Here is a 25107-nt window from a genome sequence, read left to right as displayed (position 1 = left end):
GAAGAAAAGCACGGTGAGCTGCCTAAACGACTACCGCCCGGTGGCACTCACACCAATCATCATGAAGTGCTTCGAGAAACTAGTCCGGGCCCACATACTCACACGCCTCCTGCCCAACCTGGATCCATACCAGTTCGCCTACAGAGCCCACAGGTCCACAGAGGACGCCATCGCGACGACTCTCCACGCCACTCTATCCCACCTGGAGAGGGGAAACAGCTACGCGAGACTGCTCTTCGTGGACTTCAGCTCCGCCTTCAACACCATCCTTCCAGACAGGCTAGTGACCAAACTACTAGACCTTGGTCTATCACACTCTATATGTGCGTGGATCAAGGACTTCCTGACCGACCGCCCCCAGAGGGTGCGGGTGGGCCCCCACACCTCCACAGCCCTCAGACTCAGCACTGGGTCCCCCCAGGGCTGCGTGCTAAGCCCCATCCTCTACAACCTCTACACCTACGACTTCACCCCCGTCCACCCCAGCAACTCCATCGTAAAGTTTGCAGACGACACCACCGTGGTGGGATGTATCTCGGGGGGGGGACGAGGCGGCGTACAGGGATGAGGTAGAGCAACTGAGCAAGCTGTGCAAGGTTAACAACCTGCTGCTGAACAAGTCAAAGACCCAGGAAATCATCGTAGACTTCAGGAGGAAAAAGTCCGAGATCCAGCCCCTGCTCATCGACGGAGAGAGCGTGGAGAGAGTCTCAACCCTCCGATTCCTGGGGATGCACATGCGGGATGACCTGACCTGGAAGGACAACACAAAAGGCACCATCAAGAGGGCACAACAGCGGCTATACACCCTGAGATGCCTCAGGAAGGAACACAGCAAGCAGGAGATACTGGTGACCTTTTACCGCGGCGCAGTGGAGAGCATCCTCACCTACGGCATCTGCAACTGGTTCTCCAGCTGCACAACAGCGGAGAGAAATGCGCTACAGAGAGTCGTGAGAACAGCACAGAAGATCACCGGCGCCCCCCTCCCCTCTCTGGAAGAGCTGTACAACACACGCTGTCTCAGGAAGGCCTCCAAGATCTCCAGGGACCCGACCCACCCTGGGTACGTACACTTTACCAGGCTGCCCTCGAAAAGGCGGTTCAGGACCCTGGCCGCTAAGACAAACAGACTGAAGAACAGCTTCTACCACAGGGCCGTCCAGGCCCTGAACACAGCAAAGACCTAAGTTCTGGGCCCTGGACAGTCTGGACGGATTGTATGGCAGCTGCTGGACTGAAAAAATCAGGTGTAGTGCTGAGGCACAAACATGTACATTTCAAGCCTATAAACTGTGACACTTTAAATAACGTGAAACAATACTATTGTGCAATATGACAACCCTAGTCGTCTATCTGTACAGTATAGTACAGTGGATTGTGTACATAGCCTTTATTTATGTAAACCAGCTCCTTCCCTTCTTGTGATTTATTTTTTAAAGTTTTTTTTTTTTTCCTTTCCTAACACCAGGGGAGCCACCCCTCCTAAATTTCGTTGTTTGGTACCTGTACTGTAGCAATGACAATAAAGTCCATTCATTCATTCATTCATTCATTCATTCAAAATTCGGAATTGAGCATCAAGACCTGCCGTGTGAACGAAGCCAGTGTGAGCCTACCTAGTTAATTGGCCGATGGTTAGGCTCAGCTGTTGCCCATACTAGTGATTGGCAGAGCAGGATAGCGATAGGCTGATTCCCCCTTTAAAAGCCCTGTGTTTGTATGTGTCCCTTCGAAGGTGAGTGCATATTTGCTGATCGTATTGGAGAGAGCAGCGGCTGTGTTCCTTGGTGATCGAGACGAGGAGGCAGTGACAACATATACTCCACACAACTGGAGCTAAGCTCCAAACAGTAAGGAACGTGTTCCATTCCTGTGTTTTTTTTTTTTGATTGATTGAAAACTTTATTAGAAGATTTGTAGAAGTAGGTACATGAAAGTACATATTACATACAAGGTCAACTAACAGGATAAAAACCCAAGAAAGCCACTGGCTTATTTCAATTGGGGTCCTTGATTCTCAATTCATCGGTTGTTGGTGCCTAGTTGTACTTTGCCTCTTGTACCGCCCAGCACTGAAAGCGCTGTGTCCCACAGGTTTCCCTGCTATTTGTGGATCCCCTGCCTGATCCATCCTCCCGTGGCTGCTGACGCGGAGCAGAGGGTGACGTCACCAAGGTCGCGCCTAGTGGGATGAGCGCGGAGAGCAACCACGGACAGTTTCAGTTTCAGTTAGCCTGTTCAATACTTCTTTCCTGTGTCATTCTGCTTTCCTGTGTCATTCCCCTTCACATAACTTTTATGGATTGGAGTGTTACAATTTATTTAGCTGTTTAGTTTTACTGAGTTAATACCAATGGCTTGTCTAAATGTCACGTGAATAGCTGCAATGGAAATGTTGAAATGTTTAATACTTATCTCAAAGGATCAGATCTCCTCTGAGTTCCCTTCATACTTCAGGAACTTGATCAGTCTTCCCGGAAGCGGCAGGGTGCCAATCCTCCTCAGTCTTCGGACTCCAAGCTGCTGTCTGATCTTGAGCCTGCACAGCTGCATCAATGTACGTGGTTCCGCTGAGACATAATGACAACAAATGTATTATGGTAGATTGTATTGAAGTACATAGTTGGACATCAGAATTTGAACTACATTTGGCTTCAAAGACAATGGTTTTTTGGTTAGATATACTCAACTTAATTTCCAAAAGAGTCGTTTCAACTGCCAAAAAGTAACAAGACGGTGGATGGTATGGAGCTTTCATGGGTAAATATCTTACTTACACAATAACTTACTTACACAATAACTCATCTGACAAACCCAGCTATTATATTTAACACAGATACTGACACAGAAACGGATACTACTTTGGTTGTGGAAAGGAATTTTCTTTTCAGGCTGATTGGGCATCAATGGGAACTCAAATGTTTGTTTTCACTTGCTTGATGGTTTGTATACACACTCTGTATGGACTATCTTTGTATGGGTTCTCGTTGGAAAGCCTGATTAGTCACCTTTACAACAAGGTACAACTTGTAATGCATGCATTCGTGGAATGAGCAACACAGCTAAAACATGTGGGTACTGGCCCAAAAGAATGTGCCAAAATCCCCTGCAATATTCTTCTGTTGGTATTCACTCTCGTTTTGATTTGCTTGGTGGATTGGATGATTGCACTCTCTCACAGTAATAAGGAAAAAACAACACATATTGGCAATTTTTACACTCTATTCATTTTACACTGTCAGGGACCTCAGTAGCGTGTGGAAGATCCATACGCAGTCACAACAGCTTGGCACCTCCTCATGCTGGTCACCAGCCTGGTCACACACTGCTGTGGGATGCATCCCATTCCTCAACCAGGATTTGCCGCAAGTCAGCCAACATGATTGCGTTAATCACTCTGGCATGTACAGCACGCCCAAGCTGATCCCACAAGTGTTCAAATTCAACTACTGTTAGTGTAGTACCCTCGAAAATAATAACTTGGTAACTATAACTATTAATTATAACATTTATTTTAATGCAAAGTTGCCAACTAATAATTATTTCTACAGCCAACTGTAAGGGGTTAAAATTAGATCAGGACTGAAGAGGGGAGCCAATGGCGTTGTATTTAGTAGGTCAGGTGGTAGTCTGCCCAGTTTCATATAGAGGCCGCTCCCGTGCTGCCTTCAGAGCAAACTTGGGAAGAGAGAAGCTAGTCCTGTGTCTTCATTCCTGTGCTACTATCCTGTGTTTTCCAGGTTTGTTACAACGTGAAAAGCACACAAATTAACTTTTAACTGTTATTATATTAATGTAGAATACATCAGAGATATGTTTTGAGTAGATTTGAGTGTTTAGAATCCGACTTTTGAGTTACGTGCCCGTTGCCTTTCTGTATTTCCATTGCTAGCTAGCTGCTAGCCAGGCATCCAAACGGCACGTAATAATGCGGTCAAAACCGTAAGATTAAGTGATTTTCCTGAATACACTTGACAGTCATTTTGATTAGTATTTCGAAAGTTTGTTGTTTATTTAATGCCAATAGGCTAATATTACGTTTTGTGAATGTTTTAGTCTTAAAGTAAGACTACAGTTGAAATTGTATTATATTGCTATATCCCAGTGTGTCGTGATGATAATTTGGAATAGCCAATTGAGAATGTTTTTGAGTGAGACACTCTTGCCACAGAATAGTAGGCTACTGTATGACTTGGTACCAGAATAAGTAGGTCTATTATATGTTTATTGAAAAGTGTGTGTTTATAGATTGGAGGAGAATGTGGATTTATTATTGTATTACAATGTCATTCAATTATACTATGAGTGTATTATGCAAGGTAATAGCATACACACCAGCATAAATGCTGCAACAAATGGACATTTAATTAGGTCTTGAAAGACAAGGATATATTTCACACTAGCATTAGGGACATATTTGGAAAATGACTGTTTTATTGGATATTGTAAATAAATTGAGAGCAAACTTGGGAAGAGAGAAGCTAGTCCTGTGTCTTCATTCCTGTGCTAATATCCTGTGTTTTCCAGGGGATTGAAGAGCACGGACACTTTAATTACTGATATCACGCATCATCGCCTGGTGCGGGTAACAGAATTTGGGGGCTCGGTCTGGGATCCGTCCTCTACACAAGCATCAGACCGACAGGTCCAGTGATTCCAGAACCACGACACAAGGTGGGCAAGTGTACCGCAGACCAGGAGTCAGCCTGTGGGTGTCAGTCGAGGGAGATCAAGGTCAAGAGTCTTCACCTCGCTACGGAGCTGCACAGCCGATCCAGGGGTAAAAGTACACCTGTCACCAGGAGCCACAGGTTAATAAGACTAAGCAGAAAAAAAACATTACCAGGACTAAGACTACACATACACCATGACTACGACACGCAAAGATCTGGTGTGGAACATAAAAAATAACTTATTCAGACTCTCAAGCATTGACATCTACAATGTTGCCAGAGACCTGGCAGCTAGTGAAGCAGATCAAGACAAGCTGAGCCCACACGACGAGGAAGGTTGCACAGACTTTGTTGTTGCCTATATGCAGTCTCAGAATTTGCTAGACAGTGATGATGAAGGTATGGCTCAGTTGTTGATGTTAAACGATGTGGTGAATAGAGTGATTGCTTCTGTTGATATGCCAACTAATGGGTCACGTGATGTTGATGTACATGCTAATCCTAGTCCATCCACTGTGAACACAGACCATGTTAACCAATCACACTCTGAAATAAGCACAACTACTCTATCTCTATCATCTCATTTAAAACTCACCTCAAAACCCACCTGTTTACGCAGGCGTATCCCTGTTGATTTGCTTTTCCCGTGCTGCTCTGCTGCTGGCTATGTTTTATACTGTATATTTCTATGTTTTTTGTGTTTTGAATTTTGTGGCTGTTTTTAGATTTGTTGTTGTACGGCGACCTTGAGTGCCGTGAAAGGCGCCATATAAATAAAATGTATTATTATTATTATTACTACACAACCACATCCCCATGCTCAGTCTCAGCTACAGGTCCACACAACCTCACAGCCAGTGACGGAGCTGAGAACAATGTATGAGCAGCTAGGTGAGCAACTGAGACGGTGTGAAGCTACTACTCCCCTGCCAGCCCCTGTAAACAGCCAGCAAGGTGAGTCGCTGTCACACACAATGCCGACCCCAAGGGTGCCAGAGAGAGCTGTTTCGTTAAAGGACCTACACTATCTTCCCCGGAGGGAACTTAAAGTACATGGGGGACCAGAGTTCTGAGATGGGCTTTAACGGCATCAGTAAGCAAATTGATGAGGGAGTCAAAGAGGGCTTTGGAGAGGCAGAAGTGGTCCGTGGTGTGTTAAGAGTGATTAAACCAGGCACCTTCAGGGACATGCTCGTAAATAAAGATGAAATGACAGTATCTGAACTGAAGGGCTTCCTCCGCTCTCACCTTGGTGAAAAAACAATAACAGAGATGTTTCAGGATTTGATGTGTGCTAGACAGCTCGACCAAGAATCACCTCAGCAGTTCCTGTACCGCATGATTGACCTCAAACAAAAACTTCTCTTCCAATCAAAGCAGGCTAACGCTGACATCTCCTATGATCCTAAGACCATCCAAGAGGTCTTTCTCCACAGTATCTACCAGGGCCTGGGGTCAAAGCACGCTGATATCCGACAGAGACTGAGACCTCATAGCACACAGCCAACTCACCGATGAGGAAATCCTTGGCCAGGTAATGAAAATGATCAACGATGAGAATGAACACCAGCGCAGAATCGACCAACTCTCTCGTCAGCCAAAGGCAACGCACGCACACACTGCAAAGGTGGAAACAGGCGACTGGCCAACCAATGACAAGCCAAAAAGTGGAGCCGCAGAAAATAACGCGACCATCCAACAGCTCAGCACTCGGGTTGAGAACCTGTCACGCATGATGGCCACTCTGATGGAGAAACAGATGGGGAGCGCTCAGGCGGCTTATCAACAAACGCCACCAACTCAAGTCTCGCCTCACCCCCAGCCCTACCACTCTCCTCAACCACCTCCCAACCGATATCCCCAACCCGCTCGGAGACAAGAGAGACAGCCCTGCCACGCTCCTCAGCCACCCCCCAACCAATATTCCCAACCCCCAGAGTCAAGAACGAGGAAGAACATGTCGTTGTCCAAACTGCACCGAACAGAACCGTCAGGAGTGTAGTCACTGCTTTGTGTGTGGTGAGACAGGACACCGGGCAGTAGGGTGCTTGAAGCGGACCAAGTTTCAGGGAAACGGGAGCCGGCCTCAGCCAAGGGACAGCCAGAGACCGGGATTCACCCTCAGTCCCAACCACTAAACCCCATCCCCAAGCCACAACCTAAGCCCAACCAACAACAACAAAGAGCGTCACCGTTCCTCTTGTTGGTAAAAGAAGCTTACTCAAATGTATGATCAACGGGTATCCAGCCACAGTTTTGTTTGACACAGGCTCACAGGTGAGCATAATCGACAGAGAATGGGCCAATACTCATATCCCCAACTACCCAGTGAGGCCGCTACAAGAGCTCCTCGAAGAAAACTTAGAAGTTATAGGTATGGGTGGCCATGCGATCCCTTATGATGGGTGGGTGGAGCTCACTGTCAACCTCACAGGTAACGACGACCCTGACCTCACCATACAGACCCCCTTCCTAGTCAGTCAACTGTCCATGTCACAGCCAATACTGGGAGCTAATGTGCTGGAAGAGATCATCCATAGGCGAGGATCATCCGGTGACGCTGTAAGCACAGTAATTGGTCTTCTACGCAGTGCCTTTGGAATGGAAGAAGAGCAAGTGAAGGCCATGGTCAACTTCATTCAAGTTCCTCGAAAGACAGACTACCGCTCAGTCACAGTGAGAGTGGGAAGGAACAATGTGGTCATCCCGCCAAGGAAAGCAGTACATGTGTGGTGCAGAGTACCCCCGAACTTCGACACCTCTGACTCCCGTGTCTTATATGAACCAACAGAGGAGAACACCGTCACAGACCAGCTGAGTTTAGGAGAAGGCCTCCTGGAAGTCCAAAACACCCGACGGCCTTACGTCAAAGTGCCCGTCTCAAACCACTCAGAGCATGACATTATCCTACCAAAGAGAACCCCACTGGGTATCATCCAATACGTCACCAAGATCCTCGAAATGGATGCACCAGAGCCTCAGCAGACTGACGTCACAGCGACAAAGACAACAGCGGAGGTGAACAACATCGTTTCTCCCACTGAGCCCTGGCTACCGCCTGTTGGTATCAGTCATCTCAGCCCAGAACAACAACAGATGGTGAGGGAGGTTCTTCAGGAAGAGTCTGGGGCGTTCGCTCATGACAGTAGTGACGTCGGCTGTATCCCCTCCCTGCAGATGGACATCAGGCTCAAGGATGACACGCCAGTACAAAAGGCCTATGCTTCCATCCCCAAACCCTTATACAGGGAGGTCAAAGAATACATTCAGGATTTGATAGTGAAGGCATGGATCATCAAGTCCCGATCACCCTACACCGCCCCTGTAATATGCGCGAGGAAGAAAGATGGTTCACTATGCCTGTGTGTCGACTATAGGCTCCTGAACAGCAAGACAGTGCCAGACCGACATCCCCTCCCCCGGATCCAGGATCTCACTGACTCACTGGGAGGATACAACTGGTTTTCGATCCTCGACCAGGGGAAGGTCTACCACCAGGGCTTTATTGCCGAAGGATCAAGACATCTGACAGCGTTCACCACTCCTTGGGGACTCTACGAGTGGGTCAGGATGCCCTTCGGGTTGTCAAACGCACCCGCCGCCTTTCAAAGGAGCATGGAGGAGATGCTCGACACGCTCAGGGACGAATGTTGCATCCCCTACCTGGATGATGTCCTGTGTTTCTCCAAGTCCTTCGAAGAACATGTACAAGTGCTGCGTCGAGTCCTCCAAGCTCTACAACGCCACGGAGTCAAACTAAAGCTGGAGAAGTGCGAACTATTTCGCAAAGAGGTCCGCTATGTTGGCCGGCTGTTGTCTGCGGATGGAGTAAGGGTGGACCCCAAAGACATCGAGGCAGTGCAGATACTGAAAAACAAAAGACCACAGACCGTGGGGGAGGTCAGGCAGCTGTTGGGTTTCCTGAGCTATTACCGTACATATGTGCAAGACTTCTCCCGTCTAGCGAAGCCCCTGTACGACCTGCTCAAGACTAAGTGCCACGCCAACACCACCCCACCCAAACCACCACAGGGGAAGACAAAAAGTCCCCAGCAGCCATCTCGTACCCCGGTAGAATGGCGCGAGGAGCACCAGCAGGTCCTTGAAGGCTTGATCGACAGACTGACCCAACCTCCAGTGCTGGCGTATCCAGATTTCAACTGCCCCTTTACACTCCACACAGATGCTTCTCAAAAAGGTCTGGGAGCCGTTCTATATCAGGAGCAGGACGGGAAGATGAGAGTGATTGGCTACGGGTCACGCACATTAACACCAGCGGAGGAGAATTACCACCTGCACAGTGGGAAACTGGAGTTCTTGGCGTTAAAGTGGGCAGTATGTGACAAGTTCCGGGATGATCTGTTCTATGCCCCTCATTTCACCATCGTCACAGACAATAATCCCCTGACGTACGTCCTGAGTACAGCCAAACTCAACGCAGTGGGCCATCGCTGGGTGGGACAGCTCGCCGATTTCCACTTCAACATTACCTATCGGCCAGGCAAATCCCACATCGACGCGGACACCCTGTCCCGCTATCCCCTGAACATCAACATCCTCATGGCGGAGTGCTCGGAGGAGTTATCAGATGATGCAGTGTGTGCAATCTGGGAGGGAAGTCGAAGAGCCGAACAGAAGGATGTTGCCTGGGTGGCGGCTCTCAACAATCATCACAAGCCCAGCCTTCTGTGGAGCCTTTGCAAACAATCAGCCATGATCAACTTATCAGAGCACAGAGGGCAGACCCTGCAATCGGGAAGGTGATCACGTCAAAAGAAAAGAACACACCACCAGATGATGCTGACGGCAGCACGAAAAGACTCCTGCGAGAATGGAGCAAGTTATACATCGAGGATGGCCTGCTCTACAGAAGGACGATAGGTCGAAAACAACTGGTCCTGCCCTCCACCTACAGACAGCTGGCCCTCACCCATCTCCATAACAACATGGGCCACGTAGGTGTTGAGAAAGTCCTCAGTCTAGCCAGGGAGAGGTTCTATTGGCCATTTATGAAAAAAGACATAGAAGAATACATCACCAGAAAGTGCCCGTGTATCAAACAGAAGAAGCCGACCACCCCGGAAAGAGCACCTATGGGCAGCATAACATCAAACTCCCCACTTGAACTCGTCTGTATTGATTTCCTACATTTAGCAAGCATATCCCACGAGGAACAAAGCAGGAAAGACGGCGGCTGACCGGATGTTCAGCGACTTTATTCCCAGATTCGGATACCCCGACAAACTCCACCATGACCAGGGTCGGGAGTTTGAAAATGACCTGTTCCGAACCCTCAGACAGCTCTCCGGCGTCGGCCACTCCAGAACACCACCCTACCATCCTCAGGGGAACCCTGCCGAGAGACTAAGTCGCACCCTTCTACAGATGCTTCGTACTCTGTGTGAAAAAGAAAAAGAGAACTGGAAGGACCATCTCCACCACGTGGTCCATGCGTACAACTGCACGAAGCATGAAGGTACAGGCTTCTCCCCTTACTTCCTGCTCTATGGCCGTCATCCTCGTCTCCCTGTCGACCTTCTCTTCGGCCTCATCGCAGATGGAGATCCGGAAACTCCAAGAGGATATGCAGAGTAGTGGGCTGGGAAGATGACAGAAGCGTACCGGATAGCGAACGAGAACAGCCAACAGTCCAGCTCCAAAGGGAAGAAATACTACGACAGGAGGAGCAAAGGTGTGACTCTTCAGGAAAGAGACCGGGTCCTAGTACGGAACCTCAGCCAAAGAGGAAAACGTAGAAACTACTGGGAGCAGAGAATCTACATCGTGAAAGAGCAAGTGGGGGACAATCCAGTCTACAAAGTAACCCCAGAGAGCGGAGGCACCACTCGCACTTTGCACAGAAACATGCTGTTACAAGTGAACGACTTACCTGTGGAACTGCCTCAAGACACAGTCAACAAACCAAGGACCCAAAGGAGAACGGGGAGGTTCCCAGCACGTGATACCACCGAGCCGACACGGAGGCCGGATACCAGTGAATCTGAAGAGGAGGATGGAGTGCCTGTGTATTGGCTGCGGCCATCTGTGAGGGAACAAAGGAGTGAGGACCTACCGCCTCTGTTGCAGAGCCAGTCTCGGCCGAATGGAACCAGTATGAGCAGGGAAACCTCCGTTGAACCTGTGAGAGGTGGAATGGAAGAGGAAGATGGAGCGGATGAGAACCAGGAGGCTCACACTGATGGTGAACGGGCGATGGACTCGCCCCAGCCGAACACTGACACGGAGACACCCCGGGTGGCTCACCAGGAGGTAGAGGATCCATCACACCACTCTGACTACCAAGTACCACAGAGACAGTCCACCAGAGAAAGGCGACCTCGCCCCATGTTCACATACCACTCCCTGGGTCAACCTACCTACCAGTTACATCCCACAGTAAATGCAGTTAGAGCTCAGCCAACACCTTGGACTTACATGTCTAACCCATATCACTACATACAACCCTTACAACCACCATATATGAGTCCATACCCCTCCCCACCTGTCACATACCCAATCCATTGTTTCTGAACTAAGTAGTACACAGACAGGTGTCACGTTTACATTACCAGTGTGGTACGAGTTTCTTGAATTATTAGTGTCAAGTGTCAGGAGCCACTTTTGTTTGTGGGGGAGTGTGTAGTACCCTCGAAAATAATAACCAATAATATGGTTATTATAACTATAACTATTAATTATAACATTTATTTTAATGCAAAGTTGCCAACTAATCATTATTTCTACAGCCAACTGTAAGGGGTTAAATTTAGATCAGGACTGAAGAGGGGAGCCAATGGCGTTGTATTTAGTAGGTCAGGTGGTAGTCTGCCCAGTTTCATATCCGCTTGTTAAGTCGTGACGTGTTTCCGGGTCCAACGTTGGCTGAGGCGCTGTCTTCGAAATGCCGAAATAATAATAATAATAAATTATATTTATATAGCGCTTTTCCGAGGCTCAAATACCCTGACAATATGGAGAAAACGGGAAAGTGCTGGGTCCCTTGTTGTATGAATAGATCCGAGTCTAAAAAACGATTAAACTGTCATTCTACCGCTGTAGTTCACAGGTACTCTGGTGCGGAGAATTTCTGGTTTGGACTCGGAAATGGCTAAACGTCACTTTTGACGTCAGACTTAACAAGCGGATAGAGGCCGCTCCCGCGCTGCCTTCAGAGCAAACTTGGGAAGAGAGAAGCTAGTCCTGTGTCTTTATTCCTGTGCTAATATCCTGTGTTTTCCAGGTTTGTTACAACGTGAAAAGCACACAAATTAACTTTTAACTGTTATTATATTAATGTAGAATACATCAGAGATATGTTTTGAGTAGATTTGAGTGTTTAGAATCCGACTTTTGAGTTATGTGAGAATTGTGCCCGTTGCCTTTCTGTATTTCCATTGCTAGCTAGCTGCTAGCCAGGCATCCAAACGGCACGTTATAATGCGGTCAAAACCGTAAGATGAAGTGATTTTCCTGAATACACTTGACAGTCATTTTGATTAGTATTTAGAAAGTTTGTTGTTTATATTTGATGCCAATAGACTAATATTACGTTTTGTGAATGTTTTAGTCTTAAAGTAAGACTACAGTTTAAATTGTATTATATTGCTATATCCCAGTGTGTCGTGATGATAATTTGGAATAGCCAATTGAGAATGTTTTTGAGTGAGACACTCTTGCCACAGAATAGTAGGCTACTGTATGACTTGGTACCAGAATAAGTAGGTCTATTATATGTTTATTGAAAAGTGTGTGTTTATAGATTGGAGGAGAATGTGGATTTATTATTGTATTACAATGTCATTCAATTATACTATGAATGTATTATGCAAGGTAATAGCATACACACCAGCATAAATGCTGCAACAAATGGACATTTAATTGAGTCTTGAAAGACAAGGATATATTTCACACTAGCTAGCATTAGGGACATATTGGGAAAATGACTGTTTTATTGGATATTGTAAATAAATTGAGAGCAAACTTGGGAAGAGAGAAGCTAGTCCTGTGTCTTCATTCCTGTGCTAATATCCTGTGTTTTCCAGGGGATTGAAGAGCACGGACACTTTAATTACTGCTATCACGTAACATTAGCGAAGCGACCTCTGTATGCCTTAAATAAACACTCCTGGCCATTGTCCAACAGGAATCTAATCTTTTTCTGTGTTCAATTATTGCATAAGGTCACTGTCTAGGCCACCCACCCCTCATCCTGTTACATTATATATACAGTAGGGAAAATAAGTATTTCACCCCCTGCTGATTTTGTGAGTTTACCCCCAAAGAAATGAACAGTCTATAATTTTAATGGTAGGTTCAATTTAACAGTGAGAGACAGAATAGAAAACAAATCACACCATCTTCTCATCAGCAGAATACCTTTCCCTATCCATTTCATCTCCCTACCTTACAGTCTTTCTCTTCCCTGGCTTTCAAGTTCAAACATGGCTGACCTTGCACCAAAAATCAACATTACAGTTTCTTTCTTTTGCACTTACTCAAACCTTCTGACAACGTATAATCGCCTCTTTCTCATCGATCCGGTAGCGTCAAATCACAGTATTTTAACCAACTGGATTTGTAGCCTAACTGTCGTCTGTCTCTAGACACAGCAGCGCAAAGTCCCAGTCACTGGATTTGTAGCCTAACTGTCGTCTGTCTCTAGACACAGCAGCGCAAAATCCCAGTCAACTGGATCTGTAGCCTAACTGTCGTCTGTCTCTAGACATTTTTCGTATTTCGTATTTTTATATATACAGTATATATTTTTAAAATATAAAGCACCCTGTGCATACGTGCTGGTAAGGGCGCTTTATAAATACTGTTTTACGTACTTACTTACTTTAGACACAGCAGTGCAAAATCCCTGCTTATTTACAAACTGGATTATGCTCAGTAGGACTTCAGTTTTGTCCAGTTTTGTCCTCGTTTAGCTTCAAGGGCCGTCACAAAGGTAACATGTTGGTCCATTAAAAGCACAACATTCTAGCTTTCATTTCCTCCTCAACCTGACCACAACTCCAGCAGCATGGACGGTAGCTTTCACTCATCAAGGTCACAGCTGACGGGTATGGAGCCCTGGTGCAAACTGCAAACACCAAACCTCCACACCAAAATGCACAAAACTATCACAGGGAGATGCTACAGCACCATGACACACAAAGCACCAAGTTTAGTGGCAATCTTGTAAATAATAATCCAAGCAATGAAATGCATTTCAGAAATAACAGTGCCCACTAACAGTGCAGTTACCTCGACCCACTGTTACATCCACAGCCAGTTACTATACACTGACAGTGTCTGTCACGTGTTTCACTGTGTGCGTAAATCTTTTTTGCCTGTTTTACAAGCCTATTTTCGGTGGACTCACCTGCTTTCTCCTTGATGACGTTCCAGTCTGGGTAGCTATCTAAGTGTTCAAGAAGTCGGGAACAAAGCTTGATGTCACCAACATAATCCAGTAGCACGTCTATGATGGGTCCTGCCCAACGGGATATTGACGGAGTGGAGATCATCTCACAGAACTGATGGTACAAAAGGCAGATTGGTAGGAGTGCCAAGATGCACACCCACAATCTTTAAACAAGGTGCAGAGTAACGTTATGGATAGATAAAAGATAGTTGCACACTCTGTCATGAAAAAAATGCAATGGTAGTAACAGAGTGTGCGACTATTCTTCTATAAAACACAACAAATAACACAATTCTGCAAAAGGGCCCTGACTTTGTCTTTACCAGGTGTACTAAGGATACCACCAGGATATTCCTGAAGTAGAGCTATAAAGAAATACAAATTAAATAAAAAGTATTGTATATTACCCATATTTAGACTGACCTGAACAGGAGTATTATGAGGTTCCGAGGTGCTGGCTGCAGCGCTGACCCCATAGCGCAAGGCATCCCTCTCTGAGCGCCTGATTTTAATGGGCGGGTGAGGATTGTTACCGTAAGTGCAGCTAAAACAGGACAGGGCATCACCGCCATTGTCCATCAGATACTTCAGCATGGACAGATACTGCATAGAGAACATGACCGTGCCTGGGAACGAGGTTGGGTGAGTTGGGACGTAAGCATTGACGTTGGCACCATGCTCCACCAGCAGAGTGACTGCATCGATGCAACCCTGCCTCACAGCTACCAGGAGAGGGTTGAAGGTGTCCAGGTTGGGGTCCGCGCCAGCCTCCAGAAGCATGGCGGTGGCATCTAGGTTGTTGTTAATGACAGCAAAGTAGAGAGCCGTGCTGCGGTAGTCCTCGTACGTCTTACTCCGTTCCGTCGACAACATGGCGTTGACGTCAAAGCCGTCTTTGATCAGGACCTCCAGGACGTTGTTCCTGTTGTACTCGACAGCCAGGTGAATGGGACTGATGCCAGTGCGTCGTACTTTGGCTTTACTGGTGGCTGGGATCAGCATGGACACTATACTAAAATGGAAGAACACACAGGGGAAATAAGGTTGGTGTGTAGAGTTGGTGACTATGTGGTCTTCCAAAGGATAGACACAACAGTAACTAAGTAGACAAGTCAAGGCAAAGCAGATTCATTTATCGAGCACATATTCATACCAATTAATGTAAACTCATAGTGCTTTACAAAACATGCAATAAAATAACAATTACAAAGTTAAAATACAAATGGGTCATCATATAAAATTCAACAAATGAAAAGTCAAACAAAAGAAGTGAAGTACAATAAGAACTTAAAATGTTCAGGTTTAAAATCAATAAATAAAAACAAATAAATTAGTTAAAAACCTATCCTAACTCTCTAAAATACACTACATTAAAAGAACAGAACAGTCTTTAGCTTATTTTTTAAAAATATATACAGATGGGGCTGACCTAATGTTTTGTAAGAGCTTGTTCCAGTTTTTTGCTGCATAGCGAGCGAATGCTACGTTTCCACTTTTGGTGCTCACTCTGAGTACAGGGAAGACGCACAAGGAAAGCTAAGTTAAGATCTGTAATCTACACAAGCTACTTTGCATCTTACTGGATAGCAGCAGTTTTTCGACTGTATAAGCAATTTGTGTACCCTGCAACGTTTGTTTATTTAAATCACATTTGATAAATGGATAGCTTTCTATTATTATAATGGTTGACGGTAACTCTTCTTCTGGGGAGCAATACATGGACCATGGATATCATGCCACTCAATAGATTGAGTCTGAATTATTAAATTGACACAAATTAAAACAAAACCATATTAACTGGCATTAACCACTAAAAATTATATATATTATATTATATTATATTATATATAATAATATATATATTAACCACTAAATATGCATGGACAGTAATGACTACAGAAAACATGTAATGGTATTACAATGGTATTATAGACATCAGGTGACCAAAATCATGCATTTTAGAGATACCGGTAATGCTTTTAATAATTATTTTTCTTACACAGAGTAAAGCCTGGGTTAACATCATATGTTCATGTAGCACTCCTCTGGCACAATATCAAAGGCAACTCCAGTCTGCCACACTGACTTACTCAACCGACTTGTCATAATTGTAGCATTCATAGGTGAGATGGTTTTTCTGGAAACAACGCAAGATAATCATGACATTGACCATAAATCACCTGTTTCTATTTTGGTCCCCTTTGTTTTGTTTCGTTTGCAATATATGTTTATTTATTTCAATATTTGGGCAATTTTTGTATGGTAAAACACTATCCTTAACTCCTGTCTTATCTGTCTTGAGTAAGAGAGAAATCACATATACATATAATAGACAATAAAACATATATGACAGCAGCTGGTGAAAGGGGGAACAACCAATCAAAATGTTCAGACTTTTATGTGAATACATTTGAAAATCAATGACACATTGCATTGCAATGTTTTGATTTAGAATTGATATTAATATAAAATCGAGCGTGGCCAACAGCTTAATTGCAAGAGTAGGTGCTAAAAATGCACAATTCATTGGAAAATCGTTGTGTTGTGAAATCTTTAAAATGAGCGAACAACAGTACATGATCACTACTCCTTGTCTGTAAATCACACAATCAAGGTACTATTAAATAAAAATACATACGCGTCAGTTCCTCGCTGAGCAGAAATATGAAGAGGCAGCAATCCATTCTTTCCAGGTCTGTTGGCATCAGCATTCTGAGAGAGAAGAAGCTCCACAATCTCCTCATGGCCATTCTTAGCAGCTTCATACAATGCTGAATCTCCATCGCTTGCCTGGCTGTTGACATCCACACCTAGAATATATTCAGGTCTAATTAATATCCTCTAATCTCTATATACATCCATCCATGAATATACATCCACATCATAAGAAACGTGTTGAGAGTTTCAACCTCAAACCAGCATGACTACTTGTAACTGAAACAGTTAATCTGTCAATAAATATCCATTATTATATTATTTATCATTAATATGTGTTTATCCACAAATCTCTTAAGTAACATGACTTTGAAACTAGCAAAGGACTTGTGGTTAAAGTTGTGACATTTATTTAGTTTGGAAATACACAAAAAACGAACATAGATTGTTCAGTTAGTCGGCCAGATGCGGTCACATTTCCCATGAAAGGAAACAGAGCTTACCCGCACCTGAGAAACCTTGGCAGTGCATATGAATGCTTCTAAACATGAATCCAAACCATAGTAACCAACAGTATATCACCTTTCCATGCTTTTGTACCAGCAGTGCCCGCTGAATTTGAGGCAGATTGACTGCTGAAGCAGCAGAGGCAATGTACTGGTGGAGCTATAGTCATTGGTGATTGATTTTATGTGCATTTAAACTAGGTCAGTAGGCATTTTTTTGCACACAAACAATACCAAATCCTCCACTATGACCATTAAATCGTTGTTTATGCGCTCATCATCAGTGACTGGATGTAATCAATCAGTGTAAAAAATGATGATTCTGATTGCACAGGTCCTTCAAAACTGCAACAAGTTGAATGAATATTTTTTGGGCAGGTTGAACAAGACATTTATCACTAAAAGTTTTGCAATGTCAAAGTAGTGCAATGTCCATGATTGTGGGTATGAAGATCATGGACATTGCACTACCCATTCAAAACAAAATCGAAATCATGAAGAACATACTGTACATATGATAACATTTCATTGGATGTATTAGTGCAAACCACAGAAGTCCTATGAAATGTGACAGGGTCTGAAAAGGTCCCCAAAGTTTTTTCCATTTGAATGTTGATACCCCCCAAATCAACTAGCCGAGACTTTCTGCCTGAAAGTTTTCACACTCTCTTCACCAGCAGGTAATGGGTGGGAACAATAGCTGGTTAACTCCACCCCCAACCACTTCAGTAGGACAACCACTGCCCCATTACACTACCTGTCATTATATACCTGTCATCTGTCAGTGGGGATGTCAGATAACCCCAGGAAACAAACGTGCAGGGCTGACATGTTTAAATTGCTAAATAATAATAATAATAATTCAAGATTCATGATTATTGCCATGTGTGACAATGTGTGACAAAAGTGTATTACACCCCAAGTACAAGAGTAACATTATTATGGCTTCAGTTTCAATCAACATTGCAGCAGCAAGAGAAAACAAAATGGCAATGGATCAAAAAAAAAAAAAAGGAAACAATAATAATGTTGTATCCGTGTGTATGCATTTATTATATCCGTGTGTATGCATTTATTATATTCGTGTGTATGCATTTATTATAGTCCATAATGCATCCAGTGGGACTTGTGTAGTTCATTCCCACCCCATCTGGGCATCAAAGCTGTAATACAAATATAAGACAGTACATTTAAAATGATTGCCCACTGTTATCATAAAATAGAATTGATAATACAATGTCATGACAAATGCCTGAAGTGCTGGGGCCGATTCCTAGAAGCGCGATTAACTCTGATCCAGGTTTAAATCAGATCCGGCGGTAATGTTAGCTTGCGTTCGGTTCCATCAATGTGGCTCAAATAATTCGCTGCTTGGTTGCTATGCAACCAATCCTTCTGAGCTAACCTGGTCGTGAGCAGGTTTAGAGGCTGATTTAGGTAATACGTGCGTCAAAAATGTCTCACAGTTGGAAACTACATCCCGAACGACAGTTCCGTCAAGTGTCTTTTAGGAAATATTAGTTCCCACTTTTTACGAGATAGATAGATAGATAGTTTGACTGTGTGATAGATAGAGCATTTGATATTTTGAAAGTGTGATAGATAGATAAAAAAGTGTAAAAAACAAAAAAGGCATCAACTTGCATTGCTATCTTCACAGCGGTGTTGTTGGCGCAGGGGTTAAGGCAGCCAGCTACAGGTCCGAAGGTTGTCTGTTCGATACTTGATTTCATTTAATGTTATTTTTTTATTTTTTTTACATTTAACCGAATCCTTCATACAAATCGATTTACAATATATATATATATCTGTCTAAGTGAATCATCTATCCATCAGTAATCATAAGAAAAAAATATCTATGCCAAATCCAGGGTCCAGTTAGAAGAACATAGTTTACTACTCAGAAAGGCTTCAAACACCATTGTAATCGTGTCAGTTCTTGTAAATTAGCTTGCACCATCATTTTATAGCCTACATACTTTTTTAGATGAGATTTTAGATTAGATTCAGACAACGAAATTCAGTAAAAAGTGTGTCAGAAGAGGGATTTGAACCACTGTCTTAAAATGACGAATAAATACTATGGCAGCGGTCAATACCACTATGCCATTGTGACAATATGACTGAATATAGCCTGCTGCTGATATCACCTTCATTTATTAAAATATGAACATATAACAATAACTGGGGCTAGTATGGCCTATGCATTTAACACTAGAACAGCCGTGAGGTGTTAAACAGCACCAGTGAGTACAAAAAAAATTCTACCTTTGCACTCGATCACATTTCAGGACCCTCCTTTCATGACTTTTCCTAGATATGTGCGTTCTACCACCCAGCATTTTTACATTTTCAAAATCGAGTTAGTATAAAGCGTTTTAGCAGTATTTCTGTGTGTGTCTGTGTATTTGTGGCTGCCATCTTTTTCTCCAAGCCTGCAATTCTCTTTTATATCAGCAGAGGTAGCAAGGGGGCACACACTGTGCTCAAATTCAGGCTTCAGTGCTGAATGAGACACAGTGCATAAGTCTGATATTTGTGTTTATATATAGGCTACAATAACAATCAAAATAAGATATGTATATGTGCAGACAGTTATGAAAATGATAAACTGTACAGTATGTCTCCCAATCAATGTTCGTTCAGACAATACAACCAAAGGCGTAAAAATACTGATGTTCTCATAATGTAATTATATATATAGCTAAATTAGACTGTAGACTGCTATGGAGGTATATTGAAACCAATATATAGATTATATATATATAGATTATATATACAACCTGATTGGATTAAATAAGATTCTGTTGTGATTGTGTTGACATTGTTGTGATTGCAAAATAAATCTTGGTTATGTAATGTGTAAAGAACATGATGACACGAATGCCTATTATGATGATATGCAAAAGGGACAATCTGTCTATGAATCTTGGTTCAATCAAGGTTGTACATAGATATACGCAGATTCATATTTGGATAGTTGATTTTGGCACCATTGTATAGTAGCCAATTGCAGAGAGTATACATTATTTTGTTTGTTTACTGCACATTATAAATGAAATGATGTGTATTAATTATTTTTGTTGGTTTGAATCCTCACTGTGTTCATGTGTCTGCTGATGTTAGGGCCGGCGTGAAGTTCACGACAAATAAACAGACTGTGTGAAGCTCATAACTATGATAACACAATATTGCAATATGTATTACTATTCTTTTTTAATAATGATAATCAACTTTCATTCATTAGTAAAGCTCCCGCAGTCTCAATCAATCTCCTCTCCATATATAGCATTTAATCTGTTCCATAGTTCGTTCTCAGCTGACTCAAGCTTCATCAGATTGCTCTAATAATTTCCCCACTTCTCTGCTTATAGGAACTTTATGCATTTTAGAGAAACATGCAGAGCATGTATTTGACAAAGAAACGTGTAGGCTAAGAACTAGTTTCTAAAGTGAGTTACAATCACTTGATGGTTGATACACGGGGGAGGGTAATCTTATTGATCGTTTCCCATTAGCAAACAATAGCTGCCAATTCATGAGCGAGCCAAGCGGGTTTCAAAGCTGCCAAGCGGGTTTCAAAGCTGCCAAGCGGGTTTCAACGCTTACAAGCTTACAGCAGTCGATTGTCTGCTGATGTTACGGGCACGGCCGGCGTGAAGTTCACGACAAATAAACAGACGTTATCACTGTGAAGCTCATAACTATGATAACACAATATTGCAATATTTATTACTATTATTTTTGTATAATAATAATCAACCATCATTCGTTAGTAATGAAAACTCCCGCAGTTCCGATCAATCTCCTCTCCACTTTACACATTACATAACCAAGATCTCTTTTGACATCACAACAATGTCAACACAATCACAACAGAATCTTATTTTATCCAACCAGGTTTTATATTTTGATTATGACATCATGTCTTTCAACATTGTCACACTTTTCATTACACACATTAGCGGATTTATCATTCTGTACTCTTTCTCTCCTTTCTTTCATGTATTTTCTTTTCTTTTTCTCAATTAGTAGTCTCCTAATCTCGCTACAGTTTGAGCGAGACTGTAACTGTCATTGTTTGAATGAATGAATGAATGAATGGTCTTTATTTGTCATTGATATAGTACAGGTACCAAACAACGAAATTTGGGAGGGGGGGCTCCCCTGGTGCTAGGAAACTAGGTGCTAGGAACTGGTGCTATAACTGTGTTCATGTTATAATGTTTAGTGAACGAACAATTGTTGGGTGTTTGCCACAAATCGGAATTATCTTGCCGTGAAATGTACATCAAATAACATGATGTCGGCGATCTACTAGAACTGCGGGACGACTGCAATGTAGGCTACCATATATATCTGCCATATCATACCGTTTTATATTGAAAAATATGATGGTAAATAAATACATGTGGGACCGATGTATGATATGGCAGAGGTGTGGTGTGTATCAGTCTGTCTCGTTCCAGCGAGTCAACTCGTGTTGACTCAATAAGACATGCGCTTGATGGGGGGAGGGTTGATCGTTTCCGATCCGTGTCTCGATCGTTTCCGATCAATGAACAAAGACATCGGGTTCCCCCGCAGTCACAGTGCTACATGAAAATATCTAGCCACACACCACATAGCATACCTCCGCCCTATATGTATTTATCATCATATTTCTCAATATAAAACGGAGGTACGATATATGGCAGATATATGTATGGTATATTATGGCAGTTTCTGGCGCCTGTCCCGTTCTGTTGTTCAAAGAATATAATATAAAACGCATCACTGCACTGCTGTCTGTCCTGTGTTGTTTTGTTTGCATTGCATTTTAGCACAGTGCGCCGATTAGATAGAAGATGTTCTACAGAGGGATGTAACCCCTCCCTCCCCTCCCTTCCCCCACCCCTCCCCTGCTGTTGTGTCTCGATACCTGGTCAACACAGCTTGGGATTCCAAGGAAATTACTTGGAACTATGTGTGAAAGGGACAACATTGCAATATATATTACAGTTATTTTTTAATAATGATAATCAACTTTCATTCGTTAGTAATGAAAACTCCCGCAGTCTCGTTACATACATGCATACGTTATTATATATATAAATAAAGCCTTGAACTGGCCAAGCATAAAGGCTGAAGATGGAAAGTCACTACAGGCCTATGCACTGTATTTGAGAGGATGCAACAATGCCATGCAAGACTTGCACTATCTGGAAGAGCTTGATAGCCCATCAAACCTCAGGCTTATTGTTTCTAAGTTGCCCTACAAGTATAGGGATAAATGGAGGTCTATTGCCTGCAATATACTTGAGATTAGTCATGGCAGGGCTAAATTCAAAGACCTTGTTGGCTTCATTGGAAAAACAAGCCACAATTGTTTTAGATCCTTTGAATTTAGATTACCATCCCCCATGCTTCAACCATTATATCAAGTGAATGGAACTGACTTTAGAAACGAGTTATTCTGGTTTATTTGCGAGGACCACAGGATTTCCACTTACACATGTGTGAGGAAAAGTAACAGCGTTTTGTTACAGAACTGTTCGCAAATGTTCCATTTGTTCATTTGCTTTATTGAGGTGACTCTGCGAAATGACAATAACTAAACAAGTCCTGACAACAAAAATATATGTATAATATTGTATATAATGTTTTTTCTGTATATCACTGTAGACCACAGTCTCACTCACATATACACAACACAACACTGTTGTGTATAATACAGTTTTCTCAGTCGCTTTGGTGCATTTCTCACATCACTATTAACATTTGCACAACAGTTGTCAGTGTCATCAAAATGAAAAGTCCTGACACCATTGTTTATGAACAAGATAGTCAAATGGCTTTGTCATGTTTTCATTATGACAGTTCACTCTGTAAGTGTTTTCCAATGCAAAAAAATTAGATCTTGAAAGTGAAACCGCAGGGTGCGTTCGTAAATTCGCTATGAGAGCGCCGGAGCGCACACCGGGTTCAACGTCATAAAGGGACCAGGTAATTTGATTGGACAAGAGGCATTCCATGGGTGCTAACCAGATTTCCAGGGCGAATTTACGAACGCATGCTAGCGAATTCGACGACGAAAATCGTCAGAGGAGATATACGGGTTATTTTGATAAACTGGACACATTTTGAGAATATATATTGGTACTTTCTCACCTGAAAACATATTAAAACTTCATAAAATGACATGGTAACACTTGTAAAGGCAAAATCACAGCATTTTTTTTTTGAAAAAAAATGGAGGATTCAAAACGCCTTCTGCTTGCCGGTGCGAAATGCATTCTGGGAAAAGGCGTCGGAGCCTGGCAGACGGCCTTGTGTGACATCGCCCTCCAGCGATCTTTGTGCGTCAGTACACTCTTCTCTATGTTAAACTATCATAGTGCTGAATCACACCTCATCGCGATTGAATAAGGTCGCGATCCGCCGCGGTCCTAGTGTTAATCGGTCAGCAATTTCTGTTGCTGCAGAGTGCTGCGCAAAAAGTAGGACCACTGCAGAGTGTAGTATCTTTATTTCGACAGTTCGACTCTTCAGGGCTCTTTATGTCTGCGTGCACGCGCCCATATCGAGGATTTCTAAACTGGTGTTCTGTGAACACTGATGACACAAGCCTGATCCTCGTTCGGGGAATCACCTGAGGCTTGAATCCCAATCACGAGTTGCCTGAACGCGGTTTTTTTTAATCGCCGATATACTAATCAACGTACGTGGAATACCCCCCTGGTGACTCACATCAAGGTCTTATCTCTCAGAACCTCTCACCTCGTCATTCTGTAACACACATTTCAGGTCAGAGGTGTGGACACTTCTATAGTGTAGGCTTGCATGCTTTCCATAGACTCTCATAAACATAGTGTACTGTACTTGTTGAAGTCATCCTACATACTGCACAGAAAGAAATAGGCTAGTGAAATAATTTAAATCCACAGTATTATTCTTGTTTGGCTAGTGTAGTAAACACACACACACACACACACACACACACACACACACACACACGCACAAAATAACAAACAAAACCACGCTAACAAAAAACAAACAAACAAGCTTCTAACAAAGCTAGCTAGCTAACACGGACGTGCACAGGTATGGGCTATTGTTGCACGGGCAACAGCCTGTTTACCCTGATTGGCTGAGTTGCCCTTCTTGAGAGACTTTATTTTTTTCTTTTATGTATTGAACATTATAAATTAACAAGCAGAAACACACTCACTTTTGCCACCACAGTTGGAAACATCACACTAAAGTGCCCTCTTGAGTGGCGAAATCGTGGGAAAACATAGCAAGTTGTTGCTATATGTTGTTAGACCAATTTAAATCGTGTCATTTAGGGCCAGGTTCGTAAATTCACCAGAGCGCACACTGGGTTCAACGTCATAATGGAACCAAGTAATTTGATTGGACAAGAGGCAGTCACGTGGACGCTCCGGCGCACTCAGATTGAATTTACAAACGCACCTAAGTCATGTCTTCCTAAAGTGAGGGAAAGCCCTTTAGCCATCAGGTGAGTTTTTTATGTTATGGAGACAATAACAAATGCCCTGTAAATAAATAAAATCTAAAACAAATCCACTTGTACTTCGAATAATGTGCAGCTTGTAACATTTGCATCCATTTGCAGCAGCATGCTAACGTAGTGTGCATTCTGTAGAGAAGAGATACAGGGACGTGATGGTTTTGAGTGTTGAATCATGCTAGATTATACATTGCTTACAGTCAATATGTTGGGAATTTGAATTTTCAACCAACTAATGTTAGTGAAAGCTGATAGAAGTCGCCTTGGGCTATGTTGTTATGAGATGCTAACTTGAATTAATGTCCTAATTGGGTAATGTAATAACGTTTTTTTAATGTAGCCTAATGT

The 25107-nt window shown here is 43.2% G+C and overlaps 1 protein-coding gene across 1 annotated transcript in view; it reads right to left on the bottom strand.

Annotated features, from left to right (window-relative positions):
- Window positions 1-2427: 2427 nt before the first annotated feature.
- LOC308151352 (ankyrin repeat and SOCS box protein 2-like) overlaps window positions 2428-25107 on the bottom strand; it is a gene marked incomplete at both ends in the record, with an annotated part of 34071 nt that continues 11391 nt past the window's right edge. Inside the window, 5 exons of the mRNA XM_080524210.1 lie at window positions 2428-2573; window positions 14044-14197; window positions 14509-15097; window positions 16176-16222; window positions 16723-16895. Of these exons, the coding sequence (XP_080380336.1) occupies window positions 2428-2573; window positions 14044-14197; window positions 14509-15097; window positions 16176-16222; window positions 16723-16895 (1109 nt within the window). The remainder of the gene's footprint in view (window positions 2574-14043; window positions 14198-14508; window positions 15098-16175; window positions 16223-16722; window positions 16896-25107) is intronic.

The sequence above is a fragment of the Nansenia antarctica genome (assembly GCF_963989245.1).
Source record: "Nansenia antarctica genome assembly, chromosome: 1".
Lineage (NCBI taxonomy): Eukaryota > Metazoa > Chordata > Actinopteri > Argentiniformes > Microstomatidae > Nansenia > Nansenia antarctica.
Note: the sequence above shows the minus strand (reverse complement) of the source record. Positions and strands in the feature narration are given on the sequence as shown.